This window comes from Leucoraja erinacea, chromosome 26, assembly GCF_028641065.1.
Source record: "Leucoraja erinacea ecotype New England chromosome 26, Leri_hhj_1, whole genome shotgun sequence".
NCBI classification, from domain to species: Eukaryota; Metazoa; Chordata; class Chondrichthyes; order Rajiformes; family Rajidae; genus Leucoraja; species Leucoraja erinaceus.
In genome coordinates this window covers 13,212,225-13,234,650 of record NC_073402.1, presented here as the reverse complement: position 1 = coordinate 13,234,650, position 22,426 = coordinate 13,212,225, and the positions used below count along the sequence as shown (strand labels likewise).

General features: G+C 42.4%; 1 protein-coding gene across 1 annotated transcript in view; it reads right to left on the bottom strand.

Moving 5' to 3' along the window:
- The window catches only part of csmd2 (CUB and Sushi multiple domains 2), a 577,487-nt gene that overhangs the window by 159,259 nt on the left and 395,802 nt on the right, over positions 1-22,426 (bottom strand). Inside the window, 4 exon segments of the mRNA XM_055656152.1 lie at positions 5,134-5,247; positions 11,098-11,178; positions 19,695-19,840; positions 22,038-22,215. Coding sequence (XP_055512127.1) covers positions 5,134-5,247; positions 11,098-11,178; positions 19,695-19,840; positions 22,038-22,215 — 519 coding nt within the window.

The window sequence follows — 22,426 nt, the reverse complement described above, 5'->3', positions numbered from 1 at the left end:
TGCAAATTGATGAGATCCTCAACTCAGACACAGTGAATGCCCACTAACCATTAAAACAGCAAACAGATTGATGACAGTAATTAATACCCACTGTGTATTTGACGGTGATGCTGCCATTTTGGAGCTCAGTACTCCAGCTAATCCTGTTGCCTGAATAGGGTTAGAAACATAGAGACATAGATGCTAGAGAAGGCCATTCGGCCCTTCAAGCCAGCACTGCCATTCATTGTGATCTTGGCTGATTGTCCCCAATCAATAACCCGTGCCTGCCTTCTCCCCATATCCCTTGATTCAGGAAAGAGGAATTAGATCAGGAAAGAACAAAGTTTAGAGAGGATGTGGGCTGTGTAAAGGCGGATTAGTTCAGTTAAGAGGATATCTTCAGCTAGGATGGATTATGCCCAACTTCCATTGCAGCCAGAGTAATGGTCATCCCAGCATTGGTTAGCACCATTTCCTGAGGGGTTATGACATCTCAATTTCCAGTCGCATCCAACTAATTTATGCCACCTTGTTGATGGAGGAGAATGAGGTGCCCAATTTACAAGCATGCAATCCATTCGGGAGATGTGGTTGTTATGCTTAAATGGCTGGACGTGCACAGGCTGTGAAATATGGGTGTCTGGTTTGCAACTGTACATTGGGCATGCTGGAGCATATGTATGCATCATCTGAGTCCTGAATGTTGGAGCTTGTTGTTTGGTGAACGATGTACCAACAGTGCTCCCAGAGTGTTTCTTTAACAGGTGGGTGGTGTACTTGACAATGTATTCACTGGTCCTGGCACTCCATAGGGTTATTGAACTACCGTGGCATCACATCCTAGTCCTCGGGGCTCGACACTTGGCTTTGTGTCACTTGGCTTTTGACACTCCAGCATTATATGCTCCTTTGGCTTCCAAACCTGGAGCTAAAAAGCTTCCAGGAACCATCTCTCCTCCTTTCCAAAAGCTTCACCACTGAATCATCCTAAGTCCTCGTAGCCTATCCCCTTCCAAGTCCTGCCATCCGTTAGTGATTCCAAAGTCAGATTCATTTATAGAAATGATTGTCCAAGGTTGTTCCAGCTACATTATACCCTTGTGGTCAAGTAATATCTAAATATTGACATCAATGCAGCGACCAGGCTGCATGTTTCCGATGTGATGAGTTCACCACAATTAATGTGTGTAGGCTCATTAAATTTTCAACACATTTTGAGATTGATTTGTAGAAACATTCCCGTTTTGGTTTAGTTTAGAGATACAGCACAGAAACAGGTTCTTCAGCCCACCGAGCCCATGCTGACCAGCAATCCCCACACACTAACAGTATCCTACACACACTACGGACAATTTACAATTATATACCAAGTCAATTAACCTACAAACCTGTAAGTCTTTGGAGTGTGGGGGAGGGAAGCGGAGCATGCGGAGAAAACCGACGTGTGTCATGGGAGGAACGTACAAACTCCGTGCAAGCAGCACCCATGGTCAGGATCGAGCCAGAGTCTCTGGCGCTGTGAGGCAGCAATTCTAGCACTGTGCCACCGTGCCGTGTACTGACATTTCTTCAGAGAATATTTATGCTTATATTTTTATGGCCATCACACATCCAATTGAAACTAACTCTTCTTTGTTGTAATCATATATTGTAATTGTCTTCTGGATCAGGCATTAGGTTGGGCAGGCTCCAGCTCTGCAGTAAACTCCTTGTCGCTGTCTTCATCTGCATGTGTTCAAACTCATGATGTGTGACACAGACTTTCTTACTTCATCAGTATTGGCCATCCTTTTAATATTCAACTAATGGTAATTTAATGCTGATTTAACGTATTTTTTTTTAAGAACTGTGGACTTGCTCTTTAAAGTAAACAACTCAAAGTTATTTCATGCTGGTTTGAAGAAAGCTGGGCTTGAATCAAGATTCACATATTTAATCTAATATATAACTTTTAAAAATGTACAAAACTTTAATCGTGTTTCTGAAAGAATAACTAAACAATTTTATATCAATTTTGTTATATCTGGTGTAGGAAAGAACTGCAGATGCTGGTTTAGATCGAAACAGACACAAAATGCTGGAGTAACTCAGCGACACAGGCAGCATCTCTGGAGAGAAGGAATGGGTGACGTTTTGGGTCGAGACCCTTCTTCAGGCTGATGTCAGGGGAGTGGGCGGTACAGAGATAAAATGTAGTCAGAGACAGTAAGGAGATATTAAATAAATAGTGTATGTCGGTCAGAAGTCTGTCCCCTGCGACGGAGATGGTGAGGTCAAGGAATGGCAGGGAAGTGTCGGAAATGGTCCAGGTGTACTGGAGTGCCGGATGGAAGTTGGTGGTGAAGTGGATGAAGTCAGTCAGTTGTGTGTGGGTGCAGGAGGTGGCCCCAAAGCAGTCGTCAATGTAACGGAGGTATTTCAGAAGTCTGTCCCCTGCGATGGAGATGGTGAGGTCAAGGAATGGTAGGGAAGTCTGAAGAAGGGTTTCAGTCTGAAGAAGGGTTTCGGCCCGATACGTTGCCTATTTCCTTCGCTCCATAGATGCTGCTACACCCGCTGAGTTTCGCCAGCATTTTTGTGTACCGTCAGAGACAGTAAGACTGGTTGGAGAACTGGGAAGGGGGAGGGGATTTAGAGAGAGGGAGAGCAAGGGCTGCTTGGAGTTATATCTTAAAGTCAATTAGACTCTATTTACCCCACTTTTGTTTCACCCTTTTCTTTAATGCTCCAGTGAATGCAAATGATGAAAAAGCCACAATTGAATGGCGAATAGGATTGATGGTCTAAATCTGCTCAGATAACCAATGAACATGCTAAGCATTTGCATTCAAAACAGTTGGAGGACACATTCTCGTGGGCTCTGATCTTTGGCTTCATGCATTTCCTGACAATTAGCAATAGGTGGCAGTGTTGTGCAATAGATGATGATTATTCTCCCATTGGATCTTGGCAGCCCTGCAGTGGCTTAGCTTCAGCATCATCTGTCTAAAATGTACTTCTGGTCGATATCACTAAATACAGTTGCCTAGATATTGGATTGCAGCCATTTTTAGTGCGTTGAAAGGTGCTGCGTTAAGCCCCAATGTCTAACCTACAAAAAAACCTAAATTGGTGAAATGTACTTTAAAAAAACATCATTAAGATGGTTTATCTACACTTTCAGAGAATATAAAATAGTACAACGCAGGAACAGGCCCTTTGGCCCATAATGTCTGTGCCAAACATGATGCCAAATCAAACTGCCTGTTGCCTGCATGTAACCCATATATGTTTATGTTATAAGAGCAGTATTAGACCATTCGGCCCATCTGCTCGGCTGTTCAATCATGGCTGATTCATTTTTCCCTCTCAACCCCATTCTCCTACTTTTACATAAGATCATAAGTAATAGGAGTAGAATAAGGCTATTTGGCCCATCAAGTCTACTATGCCATTTGATCATGGCTGATCTATCTCTTCCTCCTAAACCCATTGTCCTGCCTTCTCCCCATAACCTGACACTCGTACTAATCAAGAATGAATCTCTGCCTTAAAAAATATGCACTGACTTTGCCTTCTGTGGCAAAGAATTCCACAGATTCACCATCCTCTGAGTAAAGAAATTCCTCCTTATCTTCTTCCAACAAGAACATTCTTTATTTCTGTGGCTATAACCTCTAGTCCTAGACTCTTCCGCTTGTGAAAACATATCCTCCACATCCACTCTATCCAACTATTCTGCACATTTCAATGAGGTTCCCTCTCATTCTTCCAAACTCCAGCGAATATAGGGCCCAAAAACCATGACACCTGCACTAATCAAATATCCTTTCATCTCTGCATATTTATTTGCCTAACTAAAAGCCTCTTCAACACCTGGCAGTGCGTTCCAGCCAGCCACCATTCTCTGTATAAAAAAACTTCCCCCACACATCTCCTTTCATTAGCTTTCATTTAAAACATTGCCTGCATATTTCCCAATCAGTGCAGTGTTCGGAGATTGCATAAAGCCATTGACCACTGATTTAAATCCAGTCACCCTCCACGATAGCTATGCAGTTGCCTAAGAAAACCTGGGTGTGAAGTGGGGATGGAGAAAGAAGGGGTGGAAGGGTACACATAAAATATTCCCACAAACTGTTCCGCGATCTAGCGCATAGATTAATTCTCATTCTGGTTTAAGTCCCAAGCTAATGTGAGCCAGGTTCATCATTTAAGCCGTAGGTTGGGAAAACGGGCCTATTTTTGTACTGAATTACTCCACGAGTCTTTGACTACGGACGGAGGGTTTCGACCTGAAATGTTGTCAATTATTTTCCACTCCACAAATGCTATTCCTCCAGCAGATAATTTGTTCCCCTGATTCCAGCATCTGCAGTCTCTTCAGTCTCCTACTGAACAGATAACATATAACCCCAACTAAACGTAAACAAACTAGTGAGTGTAAGGGTGGCATAGCAGTGCAGGGCATTGAGTTGCTGCCTCAGATCTCCAGCAACCCTGTTCAGCTTGACTTTGGGTGCAGTCTGTGTGCAGTTCTACCTGTCACCTCAGGAATTTCTCCCTGGAGCTCTGGCCTCCTCCCACAGCTCAAGGACATAGTGGTAGGTTGAGTGACCGCTCTATTGTCATCAGTGTAGGCGGCACCAAGCGAATTGGAGCAGTTGATGGGCACGTGAGACAGAATAGTTTTGTTTAGTTTAGAGATACAGCGCGGAAACAGGCCCTTCGGCCCACAGAGTCTGCACCGACCAACGTTCCCCCGCACATTTACACTGCCCTACACACATTAGGGACAATTTGCACTTGTACCAAGCCATTTAACCTACAAACCTGTACGTCTTTGAAGTGTGGGAAGAAATCAAAGAACTCGGAGAAAACCCATGAGGTCACGGGGAGAACGTACAAACTCCATACAGACAGCACCCATAGTCGGGATTGAACCCAGGACCCTGACGCTGAAAGGCAGCAACTCTACAACTGCGCCCACTGTGCCACCACCAAAAAATTGTGGGACATTGGAATTGTTGGGAGTGCACCATGAACTGGCATAGGGTCGAGGGGCTAAATAGTCACCCCCTACAACAAAACAAAATATAAAATGTAAAAAAAAAATGACACCACTTCTAGAGCCACATAGGAGGGAGAATTCACATGCACCTTTCTTTGTACCTTCACAGGATGGAAGTGGTCCTTCAAACTGGAGGTGTGTTCCCAGACGACAAGTTAATATTTCATTTCCAAGCAGTGTAAACCCAGGCAGGCACTGGTACTTAATAATGTCACCTGTGTGGGATATAAAAGAGATTTATTACTCATCACACAATAGACGTGGTGTAGAAAATGAAAAGCATGTCATGAATTCTTGCCCAGTTTTCCAAATTCCAACCCAATTCTATTCAATAGAATTCTTTGTGTGTGTTCAGCAAATCACGCAACTCTCCTTCCCTTTCTCTTCAATCTCCCCATCTTGGGGAACGGCTGCTAACCAGCAGCCGTCCGTTTAATTCACTTTTTTTTTTGCAGTTTTAGTTAGTCCTGTGCCCTGTTTGTGGGAGAGATAGTCTTTTTAATGTGGGGGGTAGGGGGTAATGATATTTCTAGGTCCCTACCTGGTCGGTGAGGCAGCTTTTGCTCCGGGCTGCCCCGTCGACCCGTCCTCGTGGCCTACCAGTGGGAGTGGAGCGCCGTTTCCTGGCGGGACCGACCAACACCTCGGCTTCGGTGGCGGCACAGCGTTGGAGTGCTATCGCGGAGTGGAGCGGGCGATGCCTTGCCTGGGTCGACGCGCTGGAGCTCTGGTGAGCTGTGACCGCCGAGATCAACACTTCCGGGCTGCGGGTCTGCGGAGCGGAGCGGGCGGCGCCGACTTTAACATCGAGAGCCTGGGAGCTCCAAACCGGCGCGGCCTTGTTGGCTTCGGAAGCCGCGGTCCCCAGTTAGGAAGCGGCCGTTCCAGGTGGCCCAGCCGCTGAAAGGACTCTCCCGACGCCGGGGCAACACCACCCGGCCAGAACGGCCAGGAACATCGGGCCTCCGTAGAGGCAATAGCGGAGGCCTCAATAGGCCTGACTTTGGGAGAACTGGGGATGGGGACTGGACATTGTGCCTTCCCCCACAGTGGTATCCATTGTGGGGGGATGATTTTTTGTGTGTAATGTGAATATGTTAGTTTGTGTCCAAGATGGCTGTCGGAAGGGAGAGTGGACGCTGGCGCGCTTTAGCTGCCGCTGCTCTCTCTTCACATTGTGTTTTTGATTTTTTGTCTTTGGAGCGAATTCTGTCTTTAATTTGTGTATTGGTGATGTCCTTATTATTTATTTTACTCCGACTATATGTTTTTTCTCTCTTGTTAATTTTCTGTAAGGTGGCCTTGAGACTTAGAAAGGCGCCCGCAAATAAACATTTATTATTATTATTATTATTCTACTGCCTTCTCTCCATGACCCCTGACACCTGTACAAATCAAGAATCTGTAAATCTCCGCCTTAAAAATATCTATTGACTTGGCCTCCATGGATTCACCATCCTCTGTCTAAAGAAATTCCTTCGTATCTCCTTTCTGAAGGCATGTCCTTTTATTCTATGGCCTCTGATCCTAGACTGTCCCACGAGAGGAAACATAGTACTATGTAACTAGATCTGCTACATTTTAGATGAACCCCTGAACCAAATCATCAAAGCATCCTGTTGCCATAAATTGTGTTATTTCCATGTCTCAGGTACACAGTTCCCTGAAGAAAAAACAGAGACATAGAAACATAGAAATTAGGTGCAGGAGTAGGCCATTCGGCCCTTCGAGCCTGCACCACCATTCAATATGATCATGGCTGATCATCCAACTCAGTATCCCGTACCTGCCTTCTCTCCATACCCCCTGATCCCCTTAGCCGCAAGGGCCACATCTAACTACTTCTTAAATATAGCCAATGAACTGGCCTCGACTACACTCTGTGGCAGAGAGTTCCAGAGATTCACCACTCTCTGTGTTTGAAAAAAGTTCTTCTCATCTCGGTTTTAAAGGATTCCCCCTTATCCTTAAGCTGTGACCCCTTGTCCTGGACTTCCCCAACATCGGGAGCAATCTTCCTGCATGTAGCCTGTCCAAACCCTTAAGAATTTTGTAAGTTTCTATAAGATCCCCTCTCAATCTCCTAAATTCTAGAGAATATAAACCAAGTCTATCCAGTCTTTCTTCATAAGACAGTCCTGACATCCCAGGAATCAGTCTGGTGAACCTTCTCTGCACTCCCTCTATGGCAATAATGTCCTTCCTCAGATTTGGAGACCAAAACTGTATGCAATACTCCAGGTGTGGTCTCACCAAGACCATGTACAACTGCAGTAGAACCTCCCTGCTCCTATACTCAAATCCTTTTCCTATGAAAGCTAACATACCATTCGCTTTCTTCACTGCCCGCTGCACCTGCATGCCTACTTTCAATGACTGGTGTACCATGACACCCAGGTCTCGCTGTATCTCCCCTTTTCCTAGTCGGCCACCATTTAGATAATAGTCTGCTTTCCTGTTTTTGCATTCAAAATAGATAACCTCACATTTATCTACATTATACTGCATCTGCCAAACATTTGCCCACTCACCCAGCCTATCCAAGTCACCTTGCAGTCTCCTAGCATCCTCCTCACAGCTAAAACTGCACCCCAGCTTTGTGTCATCCGCAAACTTGGAGATATTGCCTTCAATTCCCTCATCCAGATCATTAATATATATTGTAAATAGCTGGGGTCCCAGCACTGAGCCTTGCGGTACCCCACTAGTCACTGCCTGCCATTGTGAAAAGGACCCTACTCCTACTCTTTGCTTCCTGTTTGCCAGCCAGTTCTCTATACACATCAATACTGAACCCCCAATGCCGTGTGCTTTACGTTTGTATACTAATCTCTTATGTGGGCCCTTGTCGAAAGCCTTCTGGAAGTCCAGATATACCACATCCACTGACAAAACAGTACACTTTAAATCTGTGTATAACAAATGACTGGAGGCAATGCAACACAACCAGAGGGGACAGACTTGCAGGGCTAGGGGTTTCAGTGCGGGCACACTGTGTGAAATGTGTGTTGTCCACCAAATGTCTGTGCTGGCTAGAATCCAATGAGATTTTATTGCATTCTCCATGTTCATTTGTGGGCCACTGATCATAAGGAATAGTAGAATTAGGCCAATCGGTCCATGAAGTCTACTTCACCATGGCTGATCTATCTCTCCCTCCTAACCCCATTTCAACAGGCAAAGAATTGAGGCATATTGACTATGGGAAGGCAGTTCTGCAGTTTAAATTGTTATCATGTTAGGCACAGACACCGTGTGCCAAAGGGCCGGTTCCTGTGATGTGCTGCATGGTCAATTCTGTTCAAAAGACCATGAATCTTGTACCCTTGGACAGCAGGTAAGTAACGAGATATGGCAGATAAATTTCCTTGCAATGTATTTCTTTCCATTGGCTGAATTTTGACAACTTAAAGGCTGAATTGTGCCACAGTAAAAAAGTGACCTGGTGCTTTTGTTAATTCTTGGCCAAATTAGAGAGGCCAGGACACTGAAATTAAGTAAAGGCTTCTGGGCTGCTAGGCCATTTGGTCAATTTAAATGTGTAGAGCCTAGACAAGAGCTGCAGGAAGAGAATGGAACATCTGCAGATCCTGCCAATTAGGTGCAAATTGCATGGAATGGATTGGATGAATGCAAACCAGACATACACATTGTACATATTGTTGCAAAGCTTTACTTTGCTAGATGTTGATTGGATTAAGTATTGAGCCTTGTCTGAGATTCTTGAATATCTAGGCAAATGTTGCTATGTTTGCTTCCTTTCATAAGCATGGTTTGAATACATTGTATTGGTCACTGTATTATTGGGTTAGGGAAATGTCTATCATGTACTGTGTTAATCGATATCTGTTATTGGACTGTAAAGAGACCACCCCCATGTGGTTCGACCCCTCAAGGTTCGCAGAACTTAAAAAGACCGTTCCCCTGAGGTCCTGTGTTGATCTTTTGGGAGAACGCCTAGGACTGCGTGACCTTCTGGAGTGTCTCTGCTTGAGCGAGGCTAAAGAGGGCTTGATCAGGCAGAAATGAGGATCAAACCCACGGTGATTAGGTATAGTAGTGGGAATTGTAATTGTGTTTTGTCAAAATAAAGATTAGTTGCGCAAGTGCTTGACTCAGTGAATTTTGACTGAAACTGGACTGGAAGAAGCTTAGAACAAGCTATTTACACTTTGGACCCCAAACTGTACTTATGTTGATGATACGGTATCTACATCAACTGCACATGGAACGATGATGTATTTTCCCTGGAGATGTCCCCATCAGTTTCTTGGGAAATTAAGTCACACAGCTCTAAAGTGCACATTTTGGAGCCACTCTCTCCATAAGATAGACAAAAACCTGGAGTAACTCAGCAGGACAGACAGCATCTCTGGAGAGACGGAATTGGTGATGTTTCGGGTCGAGACCCGTCTTCAGACGGGAAAGGGAAACGAGAGGTGTGGACGATGACGTACCATAAATAAGCATGTGTTGATTGCATTGCTTCTGGAGACAGCCTCACCCCGAAGGCCGTGATCGCTCCTCAGATCGGTCCCCCTGTTAACCTACATTATTCTTGCCCTTACCCAACATTATCTCATCTCCTTCCACTATTTTCAACCCTTACCACCCCGAACTGCAGACTCCTGACTGTTTGGCAATTCCCTGATTGAACCCCCAACCCATAAATCAAACCAGTAATTCCTGATTAAATCACCAGGATTCCCAGATCACCCATTCGCTCTGCTCACAGCTGACTTTCTAAACGTGATCCTCCTCAATCACCCCAGTTCCCCAATTCTAGGCAACTTTTTTCTTACCAAGGTGCTGGTGTGACCTTCAGTGGCCCTGTTCAAAAACAAGAGTCAACCTCTGACTGTCAGCGTTCTCTTATCAAATAATCCATCCTTCCCCCCTCTCTTTCCACCCTCCACACCTCCCATCACCCAATTCCCCTCCCCCCCATTCACGGAAGACTGCAAACATTGGTGAACACCTGCCCAGTCCATCACGGCTACTGAACTCCCCACCATCAAACAAATTCACAGGAGTTGCTGCTTCAGAAAAACAGCCAACATCATCAGAGACTAATGCCACCCTGGCCACACTCTTATTTCACCCCTGTCATGGGGAAGAAGTTATAGGAGCCTGAAAATTTTAACATCCAAGTTCAGGAACAGCCTCTCCCCTACAGCCACCAGGCTATTAAATACCACAACCTTCAAGTAACCTCTGAACGACATAGACTTGGGTGATTGGTCTTATCTTTTTGCACTATTATTATTATGTTTTTATGTGTATGTGTGTATTTTTTTAATATATATATCCCCCTATCCAATCTTTGAACATCTCCCAAGCCTTTCCACTCTTCACTTTAATTCATGTTTCATGTATTTTGTGTTTTTTATGACTGTGGCTGAATAAAGTTATCTGTGTGCGTGTGTGTGTGTGTGCGCATGTGTGTGCGTGTGTGTGTGTGTGTGATGAGCTTTTTTTCATTTGTGATATTGTTTACAGAGTACTATGTTTACATATTCTGTTGTGCCGCTGCAAGTTAGAATGTTATTGTTTTATTTGGGGCATGTTACAATAAAGCCCCAAACAAGCTAGGCTGACGCCTAGCAACGGAAAGTGTGTAAGGGCCACTCCTTGCACTCATCATCCTGTACTGCTAATACAATTGAATGTTTTGAATTTTGCACCCACAACAAAGCAATCATTGACATGCTGCACATCTCCCTGTTGTTAATTAATTTCTTGGAAGTTAAATACCCTGGTCCTAATTTCACACCGAGTAGCTTCGCGTTTAAGGTGAGAAGGAATTCCATTTTCACAACTCAAGGCACTGAAGTATTGCCTTTGTTTTAATGTAAATCCAGTAGCTAATATGTAACATTTCACTATTGATGGCAACTTGATATTGCCTGGATGCCTTGCGTTGGTAATACTAATTGAGGGATGAATATAAACCAGTAAACAGTGGATACGACGAGATAAATCTTGTTATCTTTACATTAACAAATGGAAATTATTAGGAACAGGACTCTTTTCAAATTAGTGATAAAATTTGTTAAGACAGTTACCTATCACAAACTCTTCATCTTCAGAGAAAATCTCTGCATTTGGCACAGAGACAGGAGGACGGCATTTCCTCAGCTGATAGGCTGCGAAGCAATAAAAATGATTGTATTTAACATTGTATATAATTACAGCATCACATTTATTACTACATTAATATCTATTGTGAAGAAGAGCATCCCAAGGAAATGGGCATGTTTACCAAGCATTTTGGCAATTATTAAGCAACTCCCATGAGAGCATTAAAGGGGGAATTTTGAGCACTAACCTACCATGCTCTGCAAAGTGGGTTTGAAGGAAATAATTTAAAATATTTCCATCCCGCACGCTTCCCATTTCTCATTGTTAGCCAACAATCCTCACAAGTATCATGACTACACCCCCTTACACTCTACTTGCTCTTAGGATTCCATTCCTTTCTGGTTTCTTTGTTTGCATTGTATCTGATGAGATGTCCTACACATCGGCATCTCAGATGGCTTCCTTTCTCTTCAGCACCACTCCCTCCTCAACTATTGTCTACTCTCAACAATGTGTCCTCTAAGGATAGAATTCCCCTTGTCCCCATCCTCCACATTCAAAAAATCTCATCCATCATTTTGTCACTTTTCAATGGGATTCCTCCATCAGGCACACCTTGCTCGTCCCTCCTCTTTCAGCATCTCAAAGGGATTGTTCCCCCATTGACTTGCTGGTCTTGACCTCCATCAACTACTCCCCTTCATACACCATCCAAGATCCTAAACAGTCCTTCCAGGTAAAGCAATGATTCACTTGCACCTTTTCCAATATAGTTTGTAGAATTCTAGGTTCAGAAAGTGTATTCTCTTCACTGGAACAACCAAAGTACAGATTTAGCGGCTGCTAGCAGGATACATATCTTCAATCACATGTGTAACTGTGTGCTTCTAGTGTCCTGTCACTTTAGTTCTCTATACCACTCTGTCTCCCAGCCTCTACTATTACTCCAACTATACTCAATGTACGGTTGAAAAATATCTGCAAAAAAAATTTTCATACCTCCTATCTCAATAATGAATTTAATAACTTCAAGTAACTACACTTTTTTCCCCTCTCTCTCCACATTTATGGCTGTACCTTTCAGTTTTAATGCTTTTTTTTCCCGTCCAACCCTGACGACATTGACAACTTCACACAGGCAGGTGGGATTGGTGTAGAGGGGACATATTGGCCGGTGTGGGCAAGTTGGGCCGAAGGGCCAATTTCCATGCTGTAAGACACTATGACTATGATATTCTCTCATTTCTTACTGTCCCTTTCTACAGCTATAAATACACTTTCTGACCTTTGTGCTCTGATTAAAGGTCCTTGACTTGAAACATCAACTCTGTTGCTGTCTCACAAATGTCGTTGACAATGCCCAACATTTCCCATTTATGCTTATTGTTTACTCCTATATAATCTACTTGTCATATTATCATTCGACACGGAAGCAGGAGTATCCTATGATCATTCAATGCTGTATCATTATTCCATAAGATCATGATTGAATCTTCAGCTTAAGTCATCTTTTCGAAACCAGTCATCTCAGATCCTGATTACTGTGACATCCTAAAATCAATCAATCTCGTCCTTGAACCTATTCAATGTCTGAGCATTCACAGCACCTGAGATATTGAATTAGATAAGTTTACAACCTTCCGCATCAAGGAATTTCTCTTCACCTCAGTCCTGAATGGGAAACCAGTTTTACCAAGCTACAGTTGATCCTCTGATAAAGCACTTGCAAAGGCAGATCAGGTGCGAGGGATATAAGAAAGGGCCAGTTTGGAAGAAAATAACTGATAAGCAAATTGAAGCAGTGGAACGAATATTAAGGTATCATAGAAACATAGGCAGAGAAAATAGGTGCTGTAGTAGACCATTCAGCCCTTTGAGCCAGCATCGCCATTCATTATGATCATGGCTGATCATCCAAAATCATCACCCCGTTTCGGCTTTCTCCACATATCCCTTCATTCCATTAGTCCTAAGAGCTAACTCTCTCCTGAAATCCAAGGACAAGTATACCTCTATTAAGAACTAAGCAATATAAGAGTTTTATCAACCTCTTCAAATAGACCATCACATGATGTAGACGTAGAGTAGTGTGATCCAATTTATACACATCATCTAACTAATAATAGGTATGTTACAAAACCTACCTGAATCGTGGCTGAGCATCTGCCCTACCCCGTGTGCGCGATTTTGGCGCTGTTTAGAGGGGGCGGGTTTAAAACGCGATTTTTACTAGGCTGTTGCAATCGAAAATGTTCAGCCTAGAAAATCATTAATGGAAAATTGCTGAAAGACCCCATCACAAAAGGTATTATTAGTTTTTATGGCCTTGTAAAATAGTTATAGTAGTTTAAAAATCACTCTCTAAACTCGCAACCTCTCGCAGCCCAGGGTTTTATAAAGCAAACAATTAAAGGTATGTACCTTATTTTTACATTAAATGGGGCTTCTTAAGAACCCTTTATATAAAGTTTTCTATAGCGAGTAGTTCATTTTGGGCTCTTTATATCCCGCAGTATTTTTCTGGGCACTTGGGGGCACAAATCCAGCGCAATGTGAACGTTCTAAACCAGCGCGTTCACAGGAACCCACTAGAAAGCTGATTTAAATTTACTTTAATTTACAGCAATTGAACACTAAATTCCTTCCATTTGGCCTATAAATTGATGTAAATGAGATTTTAAAATCATGTTTTATTGTGAATTATTTGTGAATATTATTTGGACACTTGGGCTATTTAAAAATGTTAATCATTTATTAAGAAATGGATAGATATTTAGATCTAGTAATTGAAGTTTCAAATTAGCTACAATTGGGTAACTAACTAATTATATGCTTTAATGTCAGGTCATCCAAGTAAGATTATTTTATATTTGTTTCAGAATGCTTCAATCTATGATAACTGAAAATTTCATTCAGTTCTCTTAATTTTTAAGAAGGTTATGGGCTTTTGACTGTCCACGATCACAGCTTTTTTGTTATGTCCATAGAAAATCAATAGGGAACAAGATGCTAATTTCCGAGTATGAAAATGGCCATAACGTTTTTATTACTTGAGATATGAAAGTGAATTAGGTGTCAAATTAAACTTATTTTTATGCTTTATCTGATGGGATAAATTGCAGACTTGATTTTTTAAATCTCAAAATTTTGTAACATTGCTACTAATAAGACATTTTATTTTCTTCTGGTCAAGCTTCTTTTGGAAAATAATGGCAGTTCATAGAATACGCCGCAAATTATTTCTGGAGGCTTCCAAGGAACTTAAAGAGTTTAACGGGCATTGTTAAATGTTAGATTCTAAGATGAGTCTAAATTGAGGAGAGAGAGAGATGTAGAGGTATGAGGGTTGAGGGAGGATATTGTAAAACTGCATCAAATCCCAAGTTAAAAGATTCACTGTTGATTCACTTTCATCCATGTTGATTTACCGCTAGTTAAACTTAACTGCCAGGTGCTTAAAGCTAAATGAGAAGCTCTGTCACCTTTTTCAGTTTCTCTGAGATTCTGAGCACTAAAGTTTTTTTATGGCAGCACAATTGTTTATAGACCCGAGGCAGCCATTTCTCTAGCCGGCCCAGTCCTGAAGTGAAGCTTCCTGCCTGGTTCCCATTACTCCCTGCTAATTAGCTTCATACTTAGAATGCAAGAAAATGATATCTCTACTGCTTCTCCATTCATAGGAATTCAAATGAGAGATGGTAAAGTGATTGCAGATGTCTATGAAATAATTTGAAAGAAAGGAGCATTTTGAATGGAAGATGTAAAATGGAGAGGATGGAAGTGGAACAGAACAGCACAGGAACAGGCTCTTTGGCCCACTATGTCTGTGCCAAACGTACCTGTATTCTCAAATCCCTCTGCTCCATAACACTCCCAGGAAACCTACCATTCACTGTGAAGGTCCTACTCTGATTAGACTTCCCAAAATGCAACACCTCTCATGTACCTGAATTAAACTCCATTTGCCATTGGGCAGCCCATTGCCCAGCTGATCACGATCCTGCTGTAATTCTTGATAGCCATCTTTACTGTCCAAGATATACCTATATTAATGTCATCCATAATCTTACTAATCAAGCCTTGTACATTCTCATCCAATTTGTTGATATAGATGAGCAAGGAGCCAGCATCGATCCCTGAGGCACATCACATGTCACAGGCCACCAGTCCAAAAGACAATCTTCTATCACATACTCAGCTTCCTTCCAAGATCCACTCATTGGGGCAGCATTGCAGTTCAACTGAAAGCATCTATTTTGGGAGTTATAATGAAATTTAAGCTTCTATGTTTAGGGCGCTGCATTATAATTTTAATGTAGGTTGACATAATGATGTTTTAATAAATGTGGCTGAATGCATTTCATGTCCACACAGGACAAGTTATTACTGGAAAGACTAGAAAGATTATAAGAATAAAGGCAATGGAAGTTTGAGAAATAGTACATGTGATATCTTATTTAAATTATTTGGCAAGAAACAATGTTGTTTTCCTTTTGAGTCATAAAGTCACATTTCTAGCTGCAATAATGACAGAAATTTTCTGCGAGGAGCCTAATGGGCCTGTCCCACTTAGGCGATTTTTCAGCGGACTGCAGGCGACTGTCAAGTTGCCGGCAGTCGCCTGAAAAACCAGCAACTGGAACGGCGACTGTCAGAGTGGAACACACACAAACACATTGCTTCCTTCACCAGCCCGTTATGCAGGCAGGGGACAAGACAAGCGGGGGGGAGCGCTGTCTAAAAAATTAACATGGTGCAAAGCCAAGATGAAACTGACACACACCGCGATGAACAGGAAGGGTGGTGTTGTAAAAAAAAGGCAAAAGCACAGTGTACGGTAATGCCCCTGTCCCACTTAGGAAACCTGAACGGAAACCTCTGGAGACTTTGCGCCCCACCCAAGGTTTCCTTGCGGTTCCCAGAGGTTCCCAGAGGTTTTTGTCAGTCTCCCTACCTGCTTCTACTACCTGCAACCTCCGGGAACCGCACGGAAACCTTGGGTGGGGCGCAAAGTCTCCAGAGGTTTCCGTTCAGGTTTCCTAAGTGGGACAGGGGCATTAGTCTTTTAAAAGAGGGGGGGGGGGGGGGGGGGGGAGCAGCAGGGAGAAGGGGGGAGAAGGAGCGAAGCCAGAGATACACGGCTGTGAATCTCGGTGGACATTTAACATTACTGGTCGGTTATCCTTGGTTCTGAAAACTACTGCTTACCTTTCTTCTCCCAATTAACCCAATGAAATTCACCGGTCAGCACCGGCTACAACCTATGAGAACCTTTGATCTCCTGGCAACCTACAGGAACCTCCTGGCGACCCACCTACGGCCCGAGAATTCTCTCCATGGCGGCTTCATTCTAGTTGCTGCTAATTTTTCAACATGTGGGAACTTCTCACAACCATGAAGGCGAATCCCTGGCAACCACCGGCGAACATATGGCGACCATGTGTCGCCTAAGTTTGACAGGCCCATAACTCTTTTTGAATTGTAAGATCCATAATATTTCAGTTGAAGTGCTTCCGAAATAAAGAATGTCGATAGTGAGAATTTTTTGATGATTTGGTGCCCACTGTCAGCTATAGTATCTTTCAGTTTGAATTGAAACAGGTTAAAATGTTCATTATACCTTGGTTGACACTATTCTCAAGTGTGCATCTCAAGCCAGCCTTGGAGAATGCTGTCAGTATGCGGGCGTGACATTTCCATTTTCCACACATGCCATCCCAATAACCTTTCTGAACAAGGGCACCAATTTCTCGCTGGCTGCTGGCTAAATATCAGAAGCTTTGAGCCAAGGCTTCACACCCACTCGGTGCTGAGTTGACATCATCAGACATCATTTCAGTCTGCAATGTTGCACTCATCACAGAGAGGAAGCCTTCATTTTCAGAGTCTGGCTTAATTCCAAATTCAATCCCAAAGATGAAAGAACATCATTCAAACCCAATTACCTTCACTGTGTCATTCTGGTCTGAGCAAAGCAAAAAAAAAAATCATCCAACAAAATTGACACAATCTCTTTAGATATTTTGTTATGTGAAGTATGATGTCAATGTTATATTCCAGTACTCCAAATTATCATTGTAGATTGAGCAAAATTCACTTGATATGTAATTTAAACTAAGAGCAAGGTAAAGGAACAGTGTCAGCATCGTCTAATGGTTAGTCCTAAGCAACTTTCGTGGGGGTGGGTGCAAAAAGACGAGCAGGAAGAAGCTCATTACTGTGGATGAGCTGTGGTTCCACATCCTGGTTGCAAAAGTAATGGCATCTTTCTCATAATTAAGTAACTGTCTCCGACCTTTAAAGAGTTATATACTTTTCGCTAAATGGATTTTTTTTCAGTTGCACAGGTGAGCTTGAGAGATGTTACAAAAAGTAAAAAGTGAATTTCTTATGAGACCGTGGCATGGAGCATATTAGAGCCACATTATTGCTCTCGAAGTTCAAAGCAGCCTTCAAGGTTTCAGCATTTCTCCCAGTGGAAAAGCTGAAGTAAATTAGCATTCATATTCCAAATGATCTGCTGCTTAGGCAAAGCTAGTCTTTAATGTATTTGACACATCCAGCACAATAATCATTTTTTTTAACCGAGCTCAGGAAAATTGTCCACAAACTTTGGTAAGGAAAGGGCTGTTGCTGAGACTCAGCACAGCCATGCTCGGACCCTGAAGCGGTGAATGGAAGGTTTCAATTGCAGTAGCTCCACCAAGGCCTACTGGATGTCCCAGTTGCTAACGATTTTAACTCCCTTGTCCATTTCCATTGTGACCTTTCTGTCCTGGGCCTCCTCCATTGACAGAATGAGGCCACGAGCAAACTGGAGGAGCAGCATCTCATTTTCCACTTGGGTAGCTTACAACACAATGGTTCTTTTTTCGCCTCCTCTGTCCTGTGCCGCACCTGGACTCACACCCACCTACTCCTCCCTTATCACCTATATTCCTTTCTCCACCTTTCTCCACTCTTCAATCCTTTTGTCTCACACTTTCTGTCTTTTCATCTCTAGCCTTTGCTTAACCATTTGCCTATCAACCCTCCCCACTCAACTATGTTCCCCTATTACTTGCCAGGCATTGGTCTGCCCCTCCATTCTTCCAACTATCTTCCTTACTTACCCTACAATTAATCTGCAGAAATGCCCTGACCAATCTATGTTCTCTAGTCTGGAGATGCTGCCTGAGCTGCTGTGTTTCTCCAGCACTTTGTGTCTTTTTTTGTAAACCATCATCTGCAGTTCCTTGTTGCCACATAGCTTTGGGATGAGGAAGAAAACCACAGCACTCTGAACACAGAAACTCCATACACACAGTATCTGAAATGAGGTTTGAATCTGTGTCTCTGGCACGGTGGGGCAGCGGCTCTGGGTGGTCTGGGGATGGAATTGAATATTTTGTTTCTTTAAAACATAGCTGCTTTGTCTTGATACAACATATTGAGTATCAATCTCCTTCGGTTTTTGGGAGCTACATCTTTAGCTACTATAAGACCATTGATTTAATATATGTGTTGTCATATTTGGTCCACACACACAGTACATTTGATTGCATTAGATATCTTCCAACGTTCTGCCCACTTATGCACTTAGTTCAATGCAATCCTCACCCGGCAGGGTACCTCCACTGAATCCATAGCTTCTAGTTTCATTGCATCTGTACATTTGAAGAACCTATTTGGGTTTTTTTAATCCAAGTGACTTAATGTAAATTGGAATATTCTATGGCTCAGAGTTTGTGGTAGCAGGTGCCCACCATCCATTCGGCATGAGACAAATTTGGACTCTAATTTTATCAGAGAACAACAGGGGAAATGGTTACCTTACCCGTTTCGGGTCGAGACCCTTCTTCAGACTGAGAGTCAGGGGAAAATAAGTAGGTTCTTGACCCGAAACGTCATCTATTCTTTTTCTCCAGAGATGCTGTCTGATCCACTGAGTTACCCCAACTTTTTGTGTCTATCTTTGCAGTTTTCTTCATATCTATAAGAACAGTTTTTATTTCATTCTAGTTTGCCTTCACACCATCTGGAACTGTCATATTTGTTTCCCAAATATGAAGTTAAAGATGAAACACCCTTCATGACATGTAAAGGGAATGTGCTTTAAACAATAGTTTTTTGACATGGTTAATATTTCCATCAAAAAATATTAGGAGCTGGTATTTCTACATTCAAGCAATACATTGAGAATTTCATTGTTGGCAGTGATTTGCAGATATACGAGGCAAACAATAAGAGTGAATTACCGAGAGGGAGAGAATAAGGGTATATGTGCATGAGGTATGAGTTTTGTGTCTATCTTCAGGTTAAACCAGCATCTGCAGTTCCTTCCTACACATATATTGTATTGCTGTGTCAGGCAAGAGTTCCAGCTATCAAGTCAGCTGAATTCATACTCCTGTTTATCATAAGTGCGAATAAGACAAAGTGTGAACAATGTATAGAGAGAGGGAGAGAGAAAATGTACAGAAATTTTAGGGCAAATAAGTAGGCCATGATTTAAGATAGAGTCTCTCTGATCATTATTGCAAAAATCGATTTGAAACTAAAACATTGAGAATAAAACATTAAAAAAGTTATATCCACTGACCATAAAAATAGATAATAAATCGGCCTCCATTTGCCAGGTCGCTGTGGAACTTGAAAATAACTTGATTTGAAGTGCTGTATGTTGATTCTTTTACTGAACTTCCACTAAACACTCCTAGCTGTGGTGCACTTTGCTGGGTTCCATCCCTGAAGAAGAAGTTGATTAAACATAAAATCAATTAACTCAGAAATAAAGCACAAAAGGAAAACATAGGAACATGAATTTCTATCTACAAGTAGCTTTTATAATATAAGCAGACTGTTAACAAATTGTTTTTTTTTTTCCTTTTGATTGAACAATCATTTGGAGAGTGGGAATCTCACTTCCAAGATGTTGTACACTTGCCAAATGAACGTTGCACCTCGACATATCGATCTCTATGGAATAAGTTACATTTACTGCATCTTCTTGGAAAATTTGGCTTACTTTAGTTTTGTTTACACATAGTGCACAGCAACAGGCCCACCGAGTCCGTGCCGACCAGCATTCCCCGTACACCAGCACGATCTTATGCACTAGGGACAATTTTTACAATTTTACCAAAGCCAATTACCCTACAAACCTGCACGTCTTTGGAATGTGTAAGGAAACCGGAGCACCCAGAGAAAAGCCACGCGGTCATGAGTGGAACATACAAACTCCGCATAAACAGCACCAGTAGTCAGGATTCTGGGTCTCTGATGTGGTGAGGCAGCAAGTTTACCGCTGCACCACTGTGCCGCTCTTAAGTATTTTGCTCCTAAACAGTATTTAATTTTCACTTGATTTTACAGTATATCTATTTTGTACACTTCACCAACTCATTGGACTCCACACTCCCAAAACTAGCCTCTGCTTAGTTCTTTGTTTTGTAACTTCATGTGAACTTTTATGAGTTTTTAAAATAAAACATAGCTGACACCTTGCAATAAGGCTTTGTTTTTCTACAGTCCTACCAAAGTTTTGGTGAGATGCCTCCGAGATCGAAATATATGATGCCTATTCTTCTTTGGCAAACTCTGCTTATTTCTCATATCTCAAGGGTAACCAGTCAATGTTTTCTTCAATCTCTGTGGTTAAATGTGGCCCAGAACATATAAAGTCAGCTTGTCTGTGCTCTCAATTTATAGTGACAAGGACAGCACCAGTGGGCATGCTGGGGGTACTAAATTAAATGTTCTGAGCACTATTTACAGCAACTTTCAATCTGGAGGTTAAACCCTGTTGACATCATTTTTTTTCTGATTAGTTCAAAGTTAAGTACGGCGAAGAAAACAATAAATGAAAAAATGCTGAAAATACTCAATAGCTCAAGCAGCATTCATGAGGAGAAAAGAGCAGGCTTTATGTTTCAATTCAATGACCCTAGTCAGAGACAGGTGATGCATTACGATACAGGTAGCATTCAAGGAATGCTGGGAGGAACGCAATGGGTCAGGAAGCATCTGTGGAGGGAAATGACAGACAATGCTTCAGGTATGCACACTTCTTCAGACGTCTTCATCTTTTGTGCAGAAATTGGGAGAAAGGGGAGAAATAATGGGGCATTGAGAAATAATAGGAAAGTCTGTAACAAGAGGGCTGTCAGTGCTAGAAGTGGTAAGGATATGTCAATAAAAGGCAAAACTGAGGCAAAGGCACACAGTCAAAAGAGAAATTAAGCATGGAAGATAAAGAGGGAAATGTGCTGATCACGTGGTGTGGCAGTGCTTCGGGGATGGAAAAGTTGTAACCTGCTGCTCGAAATAGGAAAATAACCATCACCAATAAACTGATTTGGACTTTAGCTGTCACCTGGTCTTTTCTGCGATCATACTCCCAAGTTACTGGAACCTTTTCACACTTCGTAGCAGCGTTTTGCTTTGCATTTAGGTGAGTTTAGTTTAGTTTAGAGATACAGCATGGAAACAGGCCCTTAAGCCCATAAAATCCACACCAACCAGTGATCCCTGCACATTAACACTATCCTACGCACACTAGGGACAATTTACACTTACACCATGCCAATTTACCTACATACCTGTACGTCTTTGGAATGTGGGAGGAAACCGAAGATCTTGGAGAAAACCCATACGGGTCAAGAGGAGAACGTACAAACTCTGTACAGACAGCATCCATTGTCGGGATCGAACCCAAGTCTCCGGCGCTGCTAGCGCTGTAAGGCAACAACTCTACTGCTGAGCTACCATGCCGCCATTTTTGCCGAAGAGATCTGAAAACTATTCTCAAGATTCAATTCCACTAAATAAAACCCTCAGATGGGATGCTGCCTTTCAGTCATACGTGATATTGCAGCTTCGGTGTGATTGATGCGTTGTATAACGTGCAACAAGAGTTGGATCATAAGTGAATAGAAAATCATACCATATAGTAATGAAGTCATTGCCAGGTTCTATTTGCAGCAGAGTTAAGTTGACATAAATCCCATAGCCTACGGGCACTACCACCAGCCAAGTACAGTCCTGCGAGTTTGGATATTCATTTGGATAGCCAGGAGAGTAGATTGTGCCATTGAGAGTTGTAATGTTTCCTCCACAGGGAACTGAAATCAGGAAAACAACTTTCTTTAAGGCCACTAGTAAGGATCAGCTCTAGTTAGAATAAAAAACTGCATTATTGTAGAGAATAAAAAATCACACGTGCTTGTATCGCACTTGTGACAGCCAAGGGCAAAAGATAGCAACACAAGAAAAAGTTACTGAGCAACAAACTTTCATTTTTGGCAAAGAGTAAAATTCGACTTTCATAGGATT